The sequence below is a fragment of the Camelus dromedarius genome, chromosome 4 (assembly GCF_036321535.1).
Source record: "Camelus dromedarius isolate mCamDro1 chromosome 4, mCamDro1.pat, whole genome shotgun sequence".
In the NCBI taxonomy this organism is placed as follows: domain Eukaryota; kingdom Metazoa; phylum Chordata; class Mammalia; order Artiodactyla; family Camelidae; genus Camelus; species Camelus dromedarius.
In genome coordinates this window covers 18,608,289-18,622,365 of record NC_087439.1, presented here as the reverse complement: position 1 = coordinate 18,622,365, position 14,077 = coordinate 18,608,289, and the positions used below count along the sequence as shown (strand labels likewise).

General features: G+C 36.5%; 1 protein-coding gene and 1 long non-coding RNA gene across 2 annotated transcripts in view; one reads left to right on the top strand and one right to left on the bottom strand.

Moving 5' to 3' along the window:
- The window catches only part of LOC116152996 (uncharacterized), a 153,296-nt gene extending 151,690 nt beyond the window's left edge, over positions 1 to 1,606 (bottom strand). The window contains exon 1 of the long non-coding RNA XR_004136637.2: positions 1,318 to 1,606. This is a non-coding gene — a long non-coding RNA (uncharacterized LOC116152996). The remainder of the gene's footprint in view (positions 1 to 1,317) is intronic.
- A 209-nt stretch (positions 1,607 to 1,815) lies between these two features.
- Positions 1,816 to 14,077, top strand: part of DARS1 (aspartyl-tRNA synthetase 1) — a 55,004-nt gene continuing 42,742 nt past the window's right edge. The window contains exons 1-3 of the mRNA XM_010983957.3: positions 1,816 to 1,997; positions 3,962 to 4,019; positions 7,861 to 7,953. Coding sequence (XP_010982259.1) covers positions 1,932 to 1,997; positions 3,962 to 4,019; positions 7,861 to 7,953 — 217 coding nt within the window. The 5' untranslated portion in view covers positions 1,816 to 1,931. The remainder of the gene's footprint in view (positions 1,998 to 3,961; positions 4,020 to 7,860; positions 7,954 to 14,077) is intronic.

The window sequence follows — 14,077 nt, the reverse complement described above, 5'->3', positions numbered from 1 at the left end:
AGTTTTAAAATGGACTTTTAAACAGTCTTTTCTCTAAGCTTCACCTAACTTATTCCACATTAGCTACCAGCTATATTTGTCTTCCCCCCCACATCCAATTTTCTCATTATCTCCCAAAGACAGGAAAGGCAGTGAGTAATAGTGGTTAAGAACATGGATTCTGGCACCATGCTACCTGAGTTGAAATACATCCTTTAATGGCTCTGAGACCATCGACAAGTTACTTCACCTCTCTCTGCCTCAATTTCCCCATACGCAAAAAAAGATTACAATATTATCTCTTTGGCGTAAGAATTAAATCAGTTAGTATACATGAAACACAGACAACAGTGCTTGGCACACACTAAGCAGTATATAAAGGTTTGCTATAATCACTTTTACTTTTATTTCTTCACCATCATTCACTTCTCAGCACATTCTGACCCCACTTTACCATAAACAGTGTTTACTAAGAACACTAATGACCTCTATGTTGCTAAATCCAACAACTATTTTTCATTCATCATCTTACTTGAGGTCTAGTCATCAGGTGACAATGTTAACACTCTTCTTGGAACATTCTCTTCCCTAGTCCAGGTTTCAATTACCACCCACCTGTGATGTCTTACCCACCCTTATCTGTAGCTCAGACCTCTCTTCTATGCTCCAGACCCCACAAAGCCAGAGGTTATCTGGACATTCCCCTATAAATGACTCAAAGGCACCTCATAGGCACTATATCCAAAACTAAGCCACAATCTTTCTCTCCTTAACCCCCTCTGCCTTAACTACTCTTTCGGCCCCTCTTCAACTGGCTGACCCCTACTCCTATTTTAGTTTAGCTTAAGTATCACTTCCTCAGAGAAACCTGAGGTGAATGTTCTCAAAGAAACTTTCACAGTATGTGGTACCTCTATACCTGGAATTAGATGGTACGCTATACGAGGGCAAGGACCATGTCTGTCTTCTCACTATTCTATCCCAGGACTTTCATGAGGTAGCCTACAGAGCCCTTTCATTTACTTTGGGGTCTAACTGCACTCCTGAACAAGTATAAACCGTGCCACTTTGTGCCAGGCTAAGACTATTCAGATAGTTAAAACCTGACAAAGTGCAACGAAGCCTAGCAGAGGAGACAGTATTTAACCAAGCCTCCAAATTACTTTCAATTGCAGTAAGAGGCTCATGGATGACAATTTTTTCAAAAAGCCTGTCTTGGGGAGATTCACCTATTTGACGACCGCTAACAATGCAACAGGTCCAGATAGTCAGTGTGATTATGTGGGGTTTTGTCACTGTGTTTATACCTATCACTTGGGTACCAGTACCCAATCCTACCTTAGCAAGGCCACTGCCTATAACCCAGCACTCCTGTGTGCCAGCACACAGAGCAGCAGTTTGAGAAGAGGTCTCCTACGTGTCCAAGCGGCTACACCGCCGCTGAGGAGTGTTGAAGGCGGGAAAGTCCAAGGCAGCAAAAGTCCAGTTCTGAGCTTGGGCGGATGTTTTAGTGAACAGTCTGCAGTTAAGACCGGGAGGGGTAAACAGAGCTAAAATGATAACTGAGCAGACGTCGCAGTCGGTACACGACAAAACTGAGTCCAGCGGCGCGCGCCAGCTAATAAACCCGAGACCTTGCGCCTCAGAGTCAGTCTCGCGATACTATAACAAATTCCCGGGAATTCCCTACAAGTCCGGGCAAATATCCGTAGGGGCGGGGCACGAAGTGGAGACGCGGCGCGCGGCGGTCCGCCTACAGTCATCCAGGATCTCGAGAGAGCTGGGTTCTCGCGATCTTTCCGGAGCCGACCCTCCACGCGGAGTCCTAACGTGTGTGCTGTGACTGGAGAGCAGGGAGGGCGGAGACTGTGCGGGAGGGAGAAGCCCCTTTGGCCGGCCCTACGGAAGCCTGCGAGGGAGGGTGGTGTTCGCTTCCCCGTCCGGTAGTCCAGATGCCCAGCGCCAGCGCCTGCCGCAAGAGTCAGGAGAAGCCGCGGGAGATCATGGAAGCGGCGGAAGTGGGTTTCCTCCTTCCCCGGGCCTGGGAGGACAGACCCTTGGGCCGGACCGCGCTGAGGGAGGGAGTAGGGTGAGCGGGGCCCTGGCCTGTGGGTCCCTATCGGTACTTTGTCTCCAGGCCACGGGCCTGGAGTCCGGGTGCTCAGAGCCCTCACCGGTCCTCCAGGGCCCTTGTCCGAACAGCGTGGCCAGACCCACTCCGGATCGCGTTTCTTACGGGGGTACCTGGGGGGCTTGGCCTGTAAGAAGCGTGTCTCGGGGCTGGGGTGGTCCTGAAGTACCAACTGCCCCGGAAGTAGGAGCGGCGGGGTCATATTTAAACCTCCCTGGGTTAGGCACGTCCTTCACGTAATCCATCTCTCCGCTGGAAAATTTTAATGTCCACTGGTAATCGATTTTTGCTCAGCCCTCACGCTCTTAATGTTTTTTCAAGTAATGACACTACTTCGTAAAACGATCTGCCAATACGTTTAATGACCATTTTCCATGTGACAGCTTTAGAGAACACTTGTCATTTTTATTTCTTTTCTTCCCCTAGGTAGGGAAATTTGCAGAGAATATATTTGAGACAAAGTGACCCAAAATAATCTGTGTAACTCATAATACCCTGTGGTCCTTCAGTGCTATTGAAAGATGAAAGTTTGAAACCATCCTACAAGTTGTATGTGCTGTTAGTAAAATTCAGATCCCTGATTGGTTCCTAATTTTTCTCTTGAGGAAATAAGAATCTGTGATAAACTTAATAAAGAATAGGTTATCTTAAGACCATTAGATGGAATAAGGTTTGCTGAAGTATGAACAGTACTAATAAGTGACACCTTTTTTCTCTTCACATGCTATAATTATTTATGCGGCCTTCCTGCTACATTATGTGACTGAATCTTTTCTTTTACAACTGAGGTTATCTTTGTTTTTAAGGTGGTTTTTTTTTAATACACACACACACAAAATTGTTCAGTAAACACCTTAACGTGTTTCTGGTTTGTTCTGCTATAAACACAAAATCCAATATCCTCCAGATTTAAAGAAGATGATTCAAACACATAGCCATTGTGACAGAAACTAATTGTTTCATCCACCTTGTAAAATGTAAGGAAACTATTTTTGTGTTTTTCTTGATCTGATTAATTATGTAAACTAGCAGTGCACTTTTGCAGATAGAGTAGGTGTAGAAATAAGGTAGACATTGTGGCAAAGTTGTCATTTTATAGCTAAAAGAATCTTTAAAAGATCATTTTTTAGATAAAGTGAGATTAAAATAAAAGGCCACTTACCGATTTAATAAGTAAAGTTTGTTAATAATAGCCTGGACTCTAGGTCTCCTGTTTCCTCTTGCTAACTTAAAATGTGTAACAAGAAATTTGGTGTCATGTTATCAGTGTCAAACCTGATACGAAGATGGTTTTTAGAAACAGGAAACCGGTGAATTTTTTAATGATGTTTTACAAAAGGAAAGTTGTAGTTAGCTTATATCCAACATCTCCAATTTCTAAAAACTGTAGACATCTGGTGCTCAGAAAGCTTACCGCAAACGCTGGTTCTCTTTGAACATCTCTTCCTGTAATAGGAAGTTAATAAAACTGTGGTACCTCATCCTTCTCCCTTCACAAAGGAAATTTATATCCCTGCTTTGAAGTTGTTTAATCTCCTTTTTGAAGAAGGTAGTTAAAATGTGTTGTACATGTGTGTAAATTTTATTTGAGAGTGCTCTTATGTATGGTATATCACTCTAGGAGTGGTGATCCTCAAAACAAACTAAACAAACTGGGTGCTTATCCTTTTTCTATAGAGTGCATATATAAATGACAGGACAGATTTTCACACTTTAAAACTACTCATTGTGAATTAATAAAATGATCCTGAAAGTTAAGTCAATTCATTTTTATGTCATTTGTATTTCTGTGTTTACTATGCTATTAGTGTTTAAATAAAAAGTCATGATGCAAAAACGTTTTTTTTGTAGGATTATGCTAAAGAACGATATGGAGTATCTTCAATGATACAGTCACAAGAAAAACCAGGTTAGTAGTTATGTGATAATAAATAAAGCTTTTCTTTCTTTGTAATTCCTGGAAAGCTCTTCATGAAGTTTTAGGTAAGGTTGACGTAACTAAAGGCGTAACTCTGAAAAGCATTTTTAATAACCCAAGCAGATGCCACAACCCTGTGCAAACATTGTCAGTTTAGGATCCCTAATCTCTAAAGGGAAAAAATATGTGAAAGGAGTATATTTTAAATGGTAATTTATATTAAAGGTGATTAGGTAAAAGATTTAACTCTGGCCTAGGAGATAAAAGAATGATTAATAATAACTGTCTTCATCATATACAACCTTTTTGTATGCTTTATGAAGTTACTTCCTTTACTTTTCTCCCTGATTTTATTATATTTCTTTGAAATTGACCTGTTAGTTGTTTCCCTCAGACCTGTAGGTTTTCTATTTATAAACATTTGTCTTCCTTTTGTTTCTATTGTATATATGCAGTTTCAACAAATTTATCTTACTCAACTATTTAACAGTCGTTTTTCTATTGGTAGACACCCCAAATTATGTCTTTCAAACTTTGGTACAACTGTAGACCTTTAAGCTCTGGCCCAAAGGAAGCATTCAGTACTTCTAACTTAGATGCCTGCCTATGAATTGTGTGCTTTGGAAATAATATACCCCAAGGTCAATTTTACTGTTATTTTGGATTTGATTTATTGCTTGATTACAAAATCACTTTTCCTACCCAACTTTGTTGGAAAAGTGTGCAATGAAAAGTTCACAAAGAATAAACCATTTCCAAAAGATAAAGATAGTGAGGTAAAACAATTGAGTATAAAATGTGATACAAGCAATGTAGTATAAGAGAGGACTACCCCTACTAGGACAAGCAGGGAGGGTCATAAGAGACTTTTTGCCAGCTTAACTATTTTCCCAAACTGGACTTCCTTGAGCTCTAACACAAAGAAGCTCACTGGAGTTTCAATCTCTTACATAAGCCCCAGTTACCCTTTGCAATAATTAACTGTTCCTAGGCAAATCCAGACTACCCGTTTTGACTTACAAGCTCACCCCACCGGAAGGAAAGATAAACTAGGTATATATCTGATTATAGTAAATAAGAGTAAAATTCTGCCTTTGGTTTTACCTCTGTTAAAATTATAATACTTTTCTCAAAATAAAGTTTTCCTTCCTATCTACTTCAATTTCTTCAAATTCCTTCATTCTAATGCCAGTGACTTAAGTGTGGAGGAGGCAGTAGTTTTTCAAACTGAAACCCTGCTGCCACTGATCTTTGCCTCAGCCAGTCATAGTGGTGGGAGTGTGATATGTGCCTCTGGTATATATGGATATGTTAAAAGTTGAGAATCCCTATGTTAATTAGTCGGAATGCCACATGAAAGAAGGGCCATTACTCTCTTTTGTCCAAAGTACTATTAAAATTACTCTAATTGTGACGCTTATTTATAAGTCTATTTTTTTAGACTTATATTATTCTGTTTTGTTTGGTTTTGAGTTTTGATTGCCTAGTTAGTAAGTTGTTTGCTTTCTCAATCTTGACATTTTCCAATCTGTCTTTTAAAATATTACACTGCTTTGTCTGTGTTTTCTCTTTCACAGTTTTGTCGGAGTTTACACAGCAGACTTGGAAGTTAGCTTAACTCATAAGGTCCATTGACAGAGTTTAACTGCAGAAATTCTCTTCTGATGCCCAGTGCTTGAAAATTTCTCATTCATTCTCTTTGATTTTGGTGATGAGAACCACGGTTTTCTGTAAATCAAATTCTCTCTAAGCGTCATCTTTACTTTAGGAAGCATTAACTCAATGTCTCAATATATTTAGACAAAGTAGGTAAATTATATTTATAATTTGATTTCGTTATAATATCCCCTACAAAGGTATTTTTAAATATTATAGTAAATAGGTTTTACTGCATGTGATATTGTCACACTTGGTTACAATTAGGCAATATAATCCTTGAGAATAGAGATCTTGTACTATTCATGATGTGGTATGTCTATTAATACATTTTTAATTAATACTTTAATCTTTTTCTTCAATATTAAAATTATTGCATATTTACAATGATAACAAAATGATTTTCTGGATCATGATTGCCTTTTTCACTATCTTCACATAATAATTTTCCTGTTTGGGGGACTCTAGATGGGTATAATACTTTGTTATTAGTATTGGAGGGCATAATTGTTGGGGCTCAAAGCCAAAAGGGGAATTTACTAGTTCAAATAACTATAGGAAACAAAATGCAAGAAGGCATAAGATGTGATTGGATTTAGAGGTTCCAGCATTATCTTCAGGGCTATCTGTCTCTGCTTCTTGGCTCTACTTCCTTTAGGCCATTGACCTTATTCTCTCATCCTGCAAACTCAAGTAGTAAGAAAGATGGTGCCTGCAGCCCCGGGCCTACACTATCCCAGCTCAGCAACCCTAGGGAAGACAGCTTTGTCTCCAGTATCTGTTCATTGAGTCCCAGAGAAGGACTTTGATTAGCTCAGTTTGAGTAACATGCCCTTCCCTGGATCAGTCACTGTGTCCTGGGGAATAGGGTTCTATGACTGTCCAGGCCTGGCAGAGAATCCTCCCCTGTGGATAGCTGACTTATGTACTATGGCAGGCAAGCAGAAATACTGTGTCTACTTAAGCAAAGCCTATTTGGCTTTATAAGTAATTGAAGTTCAGGATATTTGCATTTTGAAATTATCTCTTTGACTCCAATGTAGATTGAATTGGGATCAGGGGATTGCCAGTTAGAAGGCTTTTCCTGTAGTTTAGGCACGATATAATAGTACTTTGATTTGGAATGGTAGCAGTGAAGATGAAAGAGAATTGGATAAATTTTATAGATATATTTAGAAAATGTTATTCATATAACTTGAGGCAAATTGCATATAGAAGGTGACTGAAAAGATGTTGTAGGGGAGTGGGTATAGCTTACTGGTAGAGCTCATGCTTGGCATGGATGAGGTCCTGGGTTCAATCCCAGTACCTCTATTTAAAAAACAAAACAAACAAAAAAGAAGATGTAACTCTCATGCACTGTTGGTAGGAATATAAATTGGTGTGGCCACTATGGAAAACAGTATAGAGGTTCCTCAAAAAATTAAGACTAAAACTACCATATGACCTAGTGATTCCATTTCTGGGTGTTTATCTAAAGAATACTAAAACACTAATTTGATAAGATACATGCACCACATTGTTCACTACAGCATTATCTACAATAGCCAAAATATGAAAACAACCTAAGCGCCCATCAGCAGATGATTGGATAAACAAGATGGGGTGTGTGTGTGTGTGTGAGAGAGAGAGAGAGAGAGAGAGAGAGTGTGAGATGGAATACTACTCAGCCATAAAAAGGATGAAATTTTGCCATTTGTGACAATGTGGATGGACCTTAAGGGTATTGTGCTAAGTGAAGTAAGTCGGATAGAGAAAGACAAATACCACATGATTTCATTTATATTTGGAATATTGATAAAAGTAGTAAATGAACAAATCAAACCAAAAAAAATCAAACACAGATACAGGGAACAGAATAGTGATTACCAAAGGGAAAGGAATGTAGAGGGATGGTAAAATGGGTTAACAAAGTCAGCTATATGGTGATGGATGGAAACTAAACTTTTGGTGTTGAGCATGCTGTAGTGTATACAGAAGCTGAAATATAATGTTGTACACATGAAACCTATATAATGTTAGAAACCAGTTTTAAAAAGCAAAAGAAACAGTGCTGCTGGAGATTGAGAATTGTGTAAGATAACACCAAGTACTCTGGCTAGCTATCAAACCAAAATAATTTTGATCTGTTTGATCTTTTTCTGAATTACAAAATTGTTTCACTTATCTGGCGCAGATCGAGTTTTGGTTCGACTTAGTGACTTGACGGTACAAAAAGCTGATGAAGTTGTTTGGGTGCGTGCAAGGGTTCATACAAGCAGAGCTAAAGGTAAGAGTGATTTAATGATTACAGCTTTTTTGGTAAAGGCTTTGAATTTTTTGTTCTGCCAATACCTCACCTGTTTTCTTTCCTAAATCATTGTAAAGTATTAGCATTAATTAATTAATTTTAGTCTTCTAAGACATCCTTAAAAATAGTTTGGCTTTAAAACTCAAATGAAATCTTAGACTTTAAGGTATTTTTCTAGCATGTCTCAAAAGTTTAAGTTTTTTAAAGTGAAGAATGTTTTGGAGTAAAGCTGAAACAAGAACGGCCATGACTTGATAATTAATGAGGTACATGGGGATTGTAGGTAGACATTGGTATCTTTTACAAGTATTGATCAGTTTGTCCTTCAAATGTTTATCTCATTTCTTGTTGTTTCCCTCTGCAATAATTAGTAGATTGTCCAATATTTCAGCAGTTTTCACAATGAAGAATTTTTGCAACAGCAGAGATAAAAACTCCTGCTGAGTTATTTCATGACTTTCAGCGTTCTGCGTAAAATGTTATTAGAGAACAATGCCGAAGTTTAAAAGTAAATTAAAAAAAGTTTTCTTCTAGTCCAAGTTTTCTATCATCAGGAATAGATGTTAAATTTTATCAGACCTTGTCTAGAAATTTTTTCCCTCAAAACATCATTGGATTGAGTATATTTATGTAGAGATTCATTATACTATTCTCTTTGCTTTTGTGTTTGTTTGAAGTTTTCCACATGATGAAAAATTTAAAATATGGTTGATCTTCGTTATTCACAGGTCGTGTATTTGCAAATCCACCTACTTGCTAACATGTATTTATAACCTCTAAATCAGTAGTTGCTGTGCTCTCATTGTCATTCACAGACATGCCAGACACACATGTGCAGAGTGGCAAGAAATTTGAGTCCCCCAATGCACACCTTTGCAGCTGAGGTCAGACATAATGAAGCTCTGCCTTGTATCAGTTCTCATAAACCAGTGTCTTTTTTGCAATCTATTTAGTGCCTCATTCTTCACAATCTTGCGCTTTTCGTTGCTGATTTGACTGTTTAAAATGGGCTCCAGCATCGTGCTGAAATGTTTTCTAGTGTTCCTAAGTGCAAGAAGGCTGTAATATGCATTAAGAATAAAATACAAGTTATTAGATAAGCTTTGTTCAAGCATGAATTTCAGTACTGTTGGCCATGAGTTCTATGTTAATGAATCAACAATATGTATTAAATAAGATAACTGTATTTTTATGAAAGTTTTTACTTTATTTCAATTTACCAGTAACAGTGAATGTATATGCCTGAGAGTAGAAGTGTTGCTTTGTCATGTGTCCCTTTGCTGTTAAATTACATCTGGATTCTTTTTTCACCAAATTCCTTGCTCTAAAAACTTTTAACCAACCATAAGCCCTTGGAGGGGGCAGAAAGCAATGTTTGCCGTTTTCTTTCTTTATTGTTAACCTTCTTCTGAAGCCCAAAGATCCACTGCAAAAAAACACCACCAAACAATCACCACCAAACTCACTAAAAGTATGTTAACTAAAATTAAAGCCTCTTTGGTTAAACTAGTACTTACCACAACCCATAGCCTGTCACTGAAGTACCTCTTGGCTCTCCATAGTTTTATCATCAAAATAAGGTGTCTTTAACAGAAATACACACAGAACAATTTACGTATTGAGGGACTGATGAAAATATTGTGGCCAGACATTCACAGAAACCTAGACCTGTATTTCCTCTAGGAGCAATGGTTCAGTACTTGCTAATTCATTGTTCCTGGTGACTTTCTAAAATGTAACTACCACAAATAGAGAAAGAATCAACTGTATGTAACTGTAGTGGTTTACAGTAATTCAGTGGATTTCTTAATGTTGAACCATTTTTGGATTCTTGGAATAAACTGAATTTGTTAAAGGTGTGGGTGGTATTCTTTTAGTGTAGTACTAAGTTAAGTTTACGTGTAATAGGTGTTTTTCGGAATTTTACATTAATCTGGTTTTCATAGTTTTTATTTGGAAAATCCTACTTTAAGTTTTTATATATATATATATATACACACACATATATGTTATATATATATACACACACATATATATATATATATATATGTGTGTGTGTGTGTATATATATATATATATATATATATATGTATATATGTATGCATGTGTGTGTTTTTAAGTTATAAGTTACCCAAGTAATACATGAATATTTTCACATGAATTTTTCCAGGAATACAGAAATGATATTCCTTTTTTTCCTCTACTGCCTATCCTTTGCCCCAGTCTTTTCTATTAATTCATAATAATTTGTTCAGTGTCTTTCAAAAAATCTTTCTTTTTAATGCACATACATACAGATTTTTGTTTTGTACATTTTAATTTGTCTTATTTTATGTAGATGATATATTTTTACAAGTTATTGTGTAACCTTTTAAATTTTAAATTAACAGTGTTTCTTGGAGATCATTCCATGATATTAGTTATAGATCTACATGAGACAGTATTTCTCCAAGATAGATATCTAGAAGTGAAATTGCTAGGTTGAAAGGTATGCATATGCATATTAAAATTTTCTACTATTAGATTACCCTCCAAAAAAGCTCTACTCAGTTATACTCCCACAGGTATGTGACAGTAACACTTTCTCCACATCCTTGCCAGGAATGATTGTCAGTGTTTTTTATTTTTGCCAAACTAGATTATCTGAAAAATAATAAAATCTTGTGCATTGAATTGGCAGAACCTTGATTGCTGCTGCTACTCCTTTCTTCCTTACATTGGAAAAATCATGCCAATAAATATGACTTATTTGGAATCATTCATTTGCTTTAACTCCCGAGGTAGTAACACATTAAAATTGGACTTGGAAAAACAACCTATGCTGGCAATTTCAAGTAAAGCAAAATTCTGAAAAACCATGAATTAGGAGATGAAAGTATCAAAATCATAGCGCCGAAAGTATGACAACTAGAATCCTGTTACATTAAAAAAGAAATCTGTTTATATAACAAATATCTGTATATTTTTCCTCAAATTAAGAGCAGTGTTTTACATATTTTTAAAGATTAAAAATCAAATTTCTTACAGTAGGTTTATGTATCACATCCCTAAAATCAAGATTTTTACATAGGAGCAAGGAGAAATTTTTAACTCTTAATGATACATTTAACATTAATTTATTTCGATTGTGAAAGCTTATGAGCTTAAGTCTGAATATTGAAAGAGTAATTGAAATATCTGTGGTTCCTTTCAAATTTTGTACATAGTACATGAAAGTCATTGGCACAAGAGAATTCTCTTTCAATATTGTTCTTCCTAAAAACTTATTTACTTCCAAAATAGCTAGTTTATTTAGGTAGTCATACAGTTTAGAATTTTTAATACCAAAAGTTAGAACCTCAACTTATATCCATTCAAGAATATTTCAGGGATCCCTTTTATTTCTTTCTCTTGCCTGACTGCTGTGGCTAGGACTTCCAGGACTATGTTGAATAGGAGTGGTGATAGTGGACATCCTTGTCTTGTCCCAGATTTTAGTGGGAAGCTTTTGAGTTTTTCACCATTGAGTACTATGCTGGCTGTAGGTTTGTCATATATAGCTTTTATTATGTTGAGATATGTTCCCTCTATACCCACTTTGGCGAGAGTTTTTATCATAAATGGGTGTTGAATTTTATCAAATGCTTTTTCTGCATCGATTGAGATGATCATGTGGTTTTTGTCCTTTCTCTTGTTGATGTGATGTATTACACTGATTGATTTGCGTATGTTGAACCAGCCTTGTGTCCCTGGGATGAACCCCACTTGGTCATGATGTATAATCTTTTTTATGTGTTGTTGGATTCTATTTGCTAAAATTTTGGTGAGGATTTTGGCGTCTATGTTCATCAGTGATATTGGCCTATAATTCTCTTTTTTTGTAGTGTCTTTGCCTGGTTTTGGTATCAGGGTGATGGTGGCTTCATAGAATGAGTTTGGGAGTATTCCCTCCTTTTCAATCGTCTGGAAGAGTTTGAGAAGGACTGGTATGAGTTCTTCTTTGTATGCTTGGTAGAATTCCCCGGTGAAGCCGTCCGGTCCTGGACTTTTATTTGTAGGGAGGTTTTTAATTGCTATTTCTATTTCCTTTCTAGTGATCGGATTGTTCAAGTGTTCAGATTCTTCTTGATTCAGTTTTTGTGGACAGTATGTTTCCAGAAACTTGTCCATCTCCTCTGGGTTATCCAGTTTGGTTCCATATAGTTTTTCATAATATTCTCGTATGATATTCTGTATTTCTATTTTGTTTGTTGTAATTTCTCCATTTTCCTTTCTTATTTTGCTAATTTGTGCTCTCTCTTTTTTCTTATTTGTGAGTTTGGCCAGAGGTTTGTCGATTTTATTTACTTTTTCAAAAAACCAGCTTTTGGTTTGGTTGATTTTTTCTATGGTCTTGTTAATCTCTATTGTATTTAATTCCTCTCTGATCTTTATTATTTCCTTCCTTCTGCTGCTTTTTGGGGCTTTTTGTTCTTCTTTTTCTAATTCATTCAGGTGGTGGGTTAAATTGTTTCTTTGAGATTGTTCTTCTTTTTTGAGGAAGGCCTGTATCGCTATAAACTTCCCTCTTAGCACTGCCTTTGCTGTGTCCCAGTGGTTGTGCTTTCATTATCATTTGTCTCAAGGTATTTTTTAATTTCAGCTTTGATTTCCTCATTGATCCATTGTTTTTTCAATAACATATTGTTTAATCTCCATGCTTTCCTTTTTTTCTCCTTTGTTTCTCTGTTGTTGATTTCCAGTTTCATGGCATTGTGGTCAGTAAAGATGCTTGAGATAATTTCTATCTTCTTAAAATTGTTGAGGTTTCTTTTGTGCCCAAGTACATGATCGATCCTGGAAAATGTTCCATGTGCACTTGAAAAGAATGTATATCCTATTTTTGGGGGGTGTAATGCTCTGAAAATATCCACCAAATCTAGTTTTTCTATTGTAGTATTTAATTTCTCTGTTGCCTTGTTTATTTTCTGTCTGGAAGATCTGTCTAGTGATGTTAATGCAGTGTTAAAATCTCCAACTATGATTGTATTCCCATCAATATCCCCCTTTATCTCTGTTAGTAATTCTTGTATGTACTTACGTGCTCCTATTGGGTGCATATATATTAACGAGTGTAATATCCTCATCATGTATCACTCCTTTAATCATTATAAAATGTCCTTCTTTATCTTTCTTTATGGCCTTTGTTTTAAAGTCTATTTTGTCTGAAATCAGTACTGCAACACCTGCTTTTTTGGCTTTTCCATTTGCATGGAATATCCTTTTCCATCCTTTCACTCTCAATCTATATGTGTCCTTCTCCCTAAAGTGGGTCTCTTGTATGCAGCATATTGAAGGTTTTTGCTTTATTATCCAGTCTGCCACTCTGTGTTTTTTTTTTTTTTTTCCAAATTGGAAAAGAAGAGGTAAAAGTGTCATTATATGCTGATGACATGTTACTATATATAGAAAACCCTAAAAGGTCCACACAAAAGCTACTAGAGCTGATTGAAGAATTCAGCAAGGTAGCAGGTTACAAAATTAACGTTCAAAAATCAGTTGCATTTCTTTACACTAACAATAAATCAACAGAAGAAGAAAGTAAAGAAACAATCCCCTTTAAAATAGCACCCAAAGTAATAAAATATCTGGGAATAAATCTAACCAAGGAGGTGAAAGAATTATACACAGAAAACTATAAACCATTGATGAAGGAAATTAAAGAAGACTTTAAAAAATGGAAAGATATTCCATGCTCTTGGATTGGAAGAATCAATATTGTTGAAATGGTCACACTGCCCAAGGCAATCTACAGATTTAATGCAATCCCTATCCAATTACCCAGGACATATTTCACAGAACTAGAAAAAATCATAATAAAATTCATATGGAACTATCAAAGACCTAGAATTGCCAAAGCATTACTGAAGAGAAAGAAAGAGGCTGGAGGAATAACTCTCCCAGACTTCAGACAATACTATAGAGCTACAGTCATCAAGACAGCATGGTATTGGTACCAAAACAGACATATAGACCAATGGAACAGAATAGAGAGCCCAGAAATGAACCCACAAACTTTTGGTCAACTCATCTTTGACAAAGAAGGCAAGAATATACATTGGAATAAAGACAGTCTCTTCAGCAA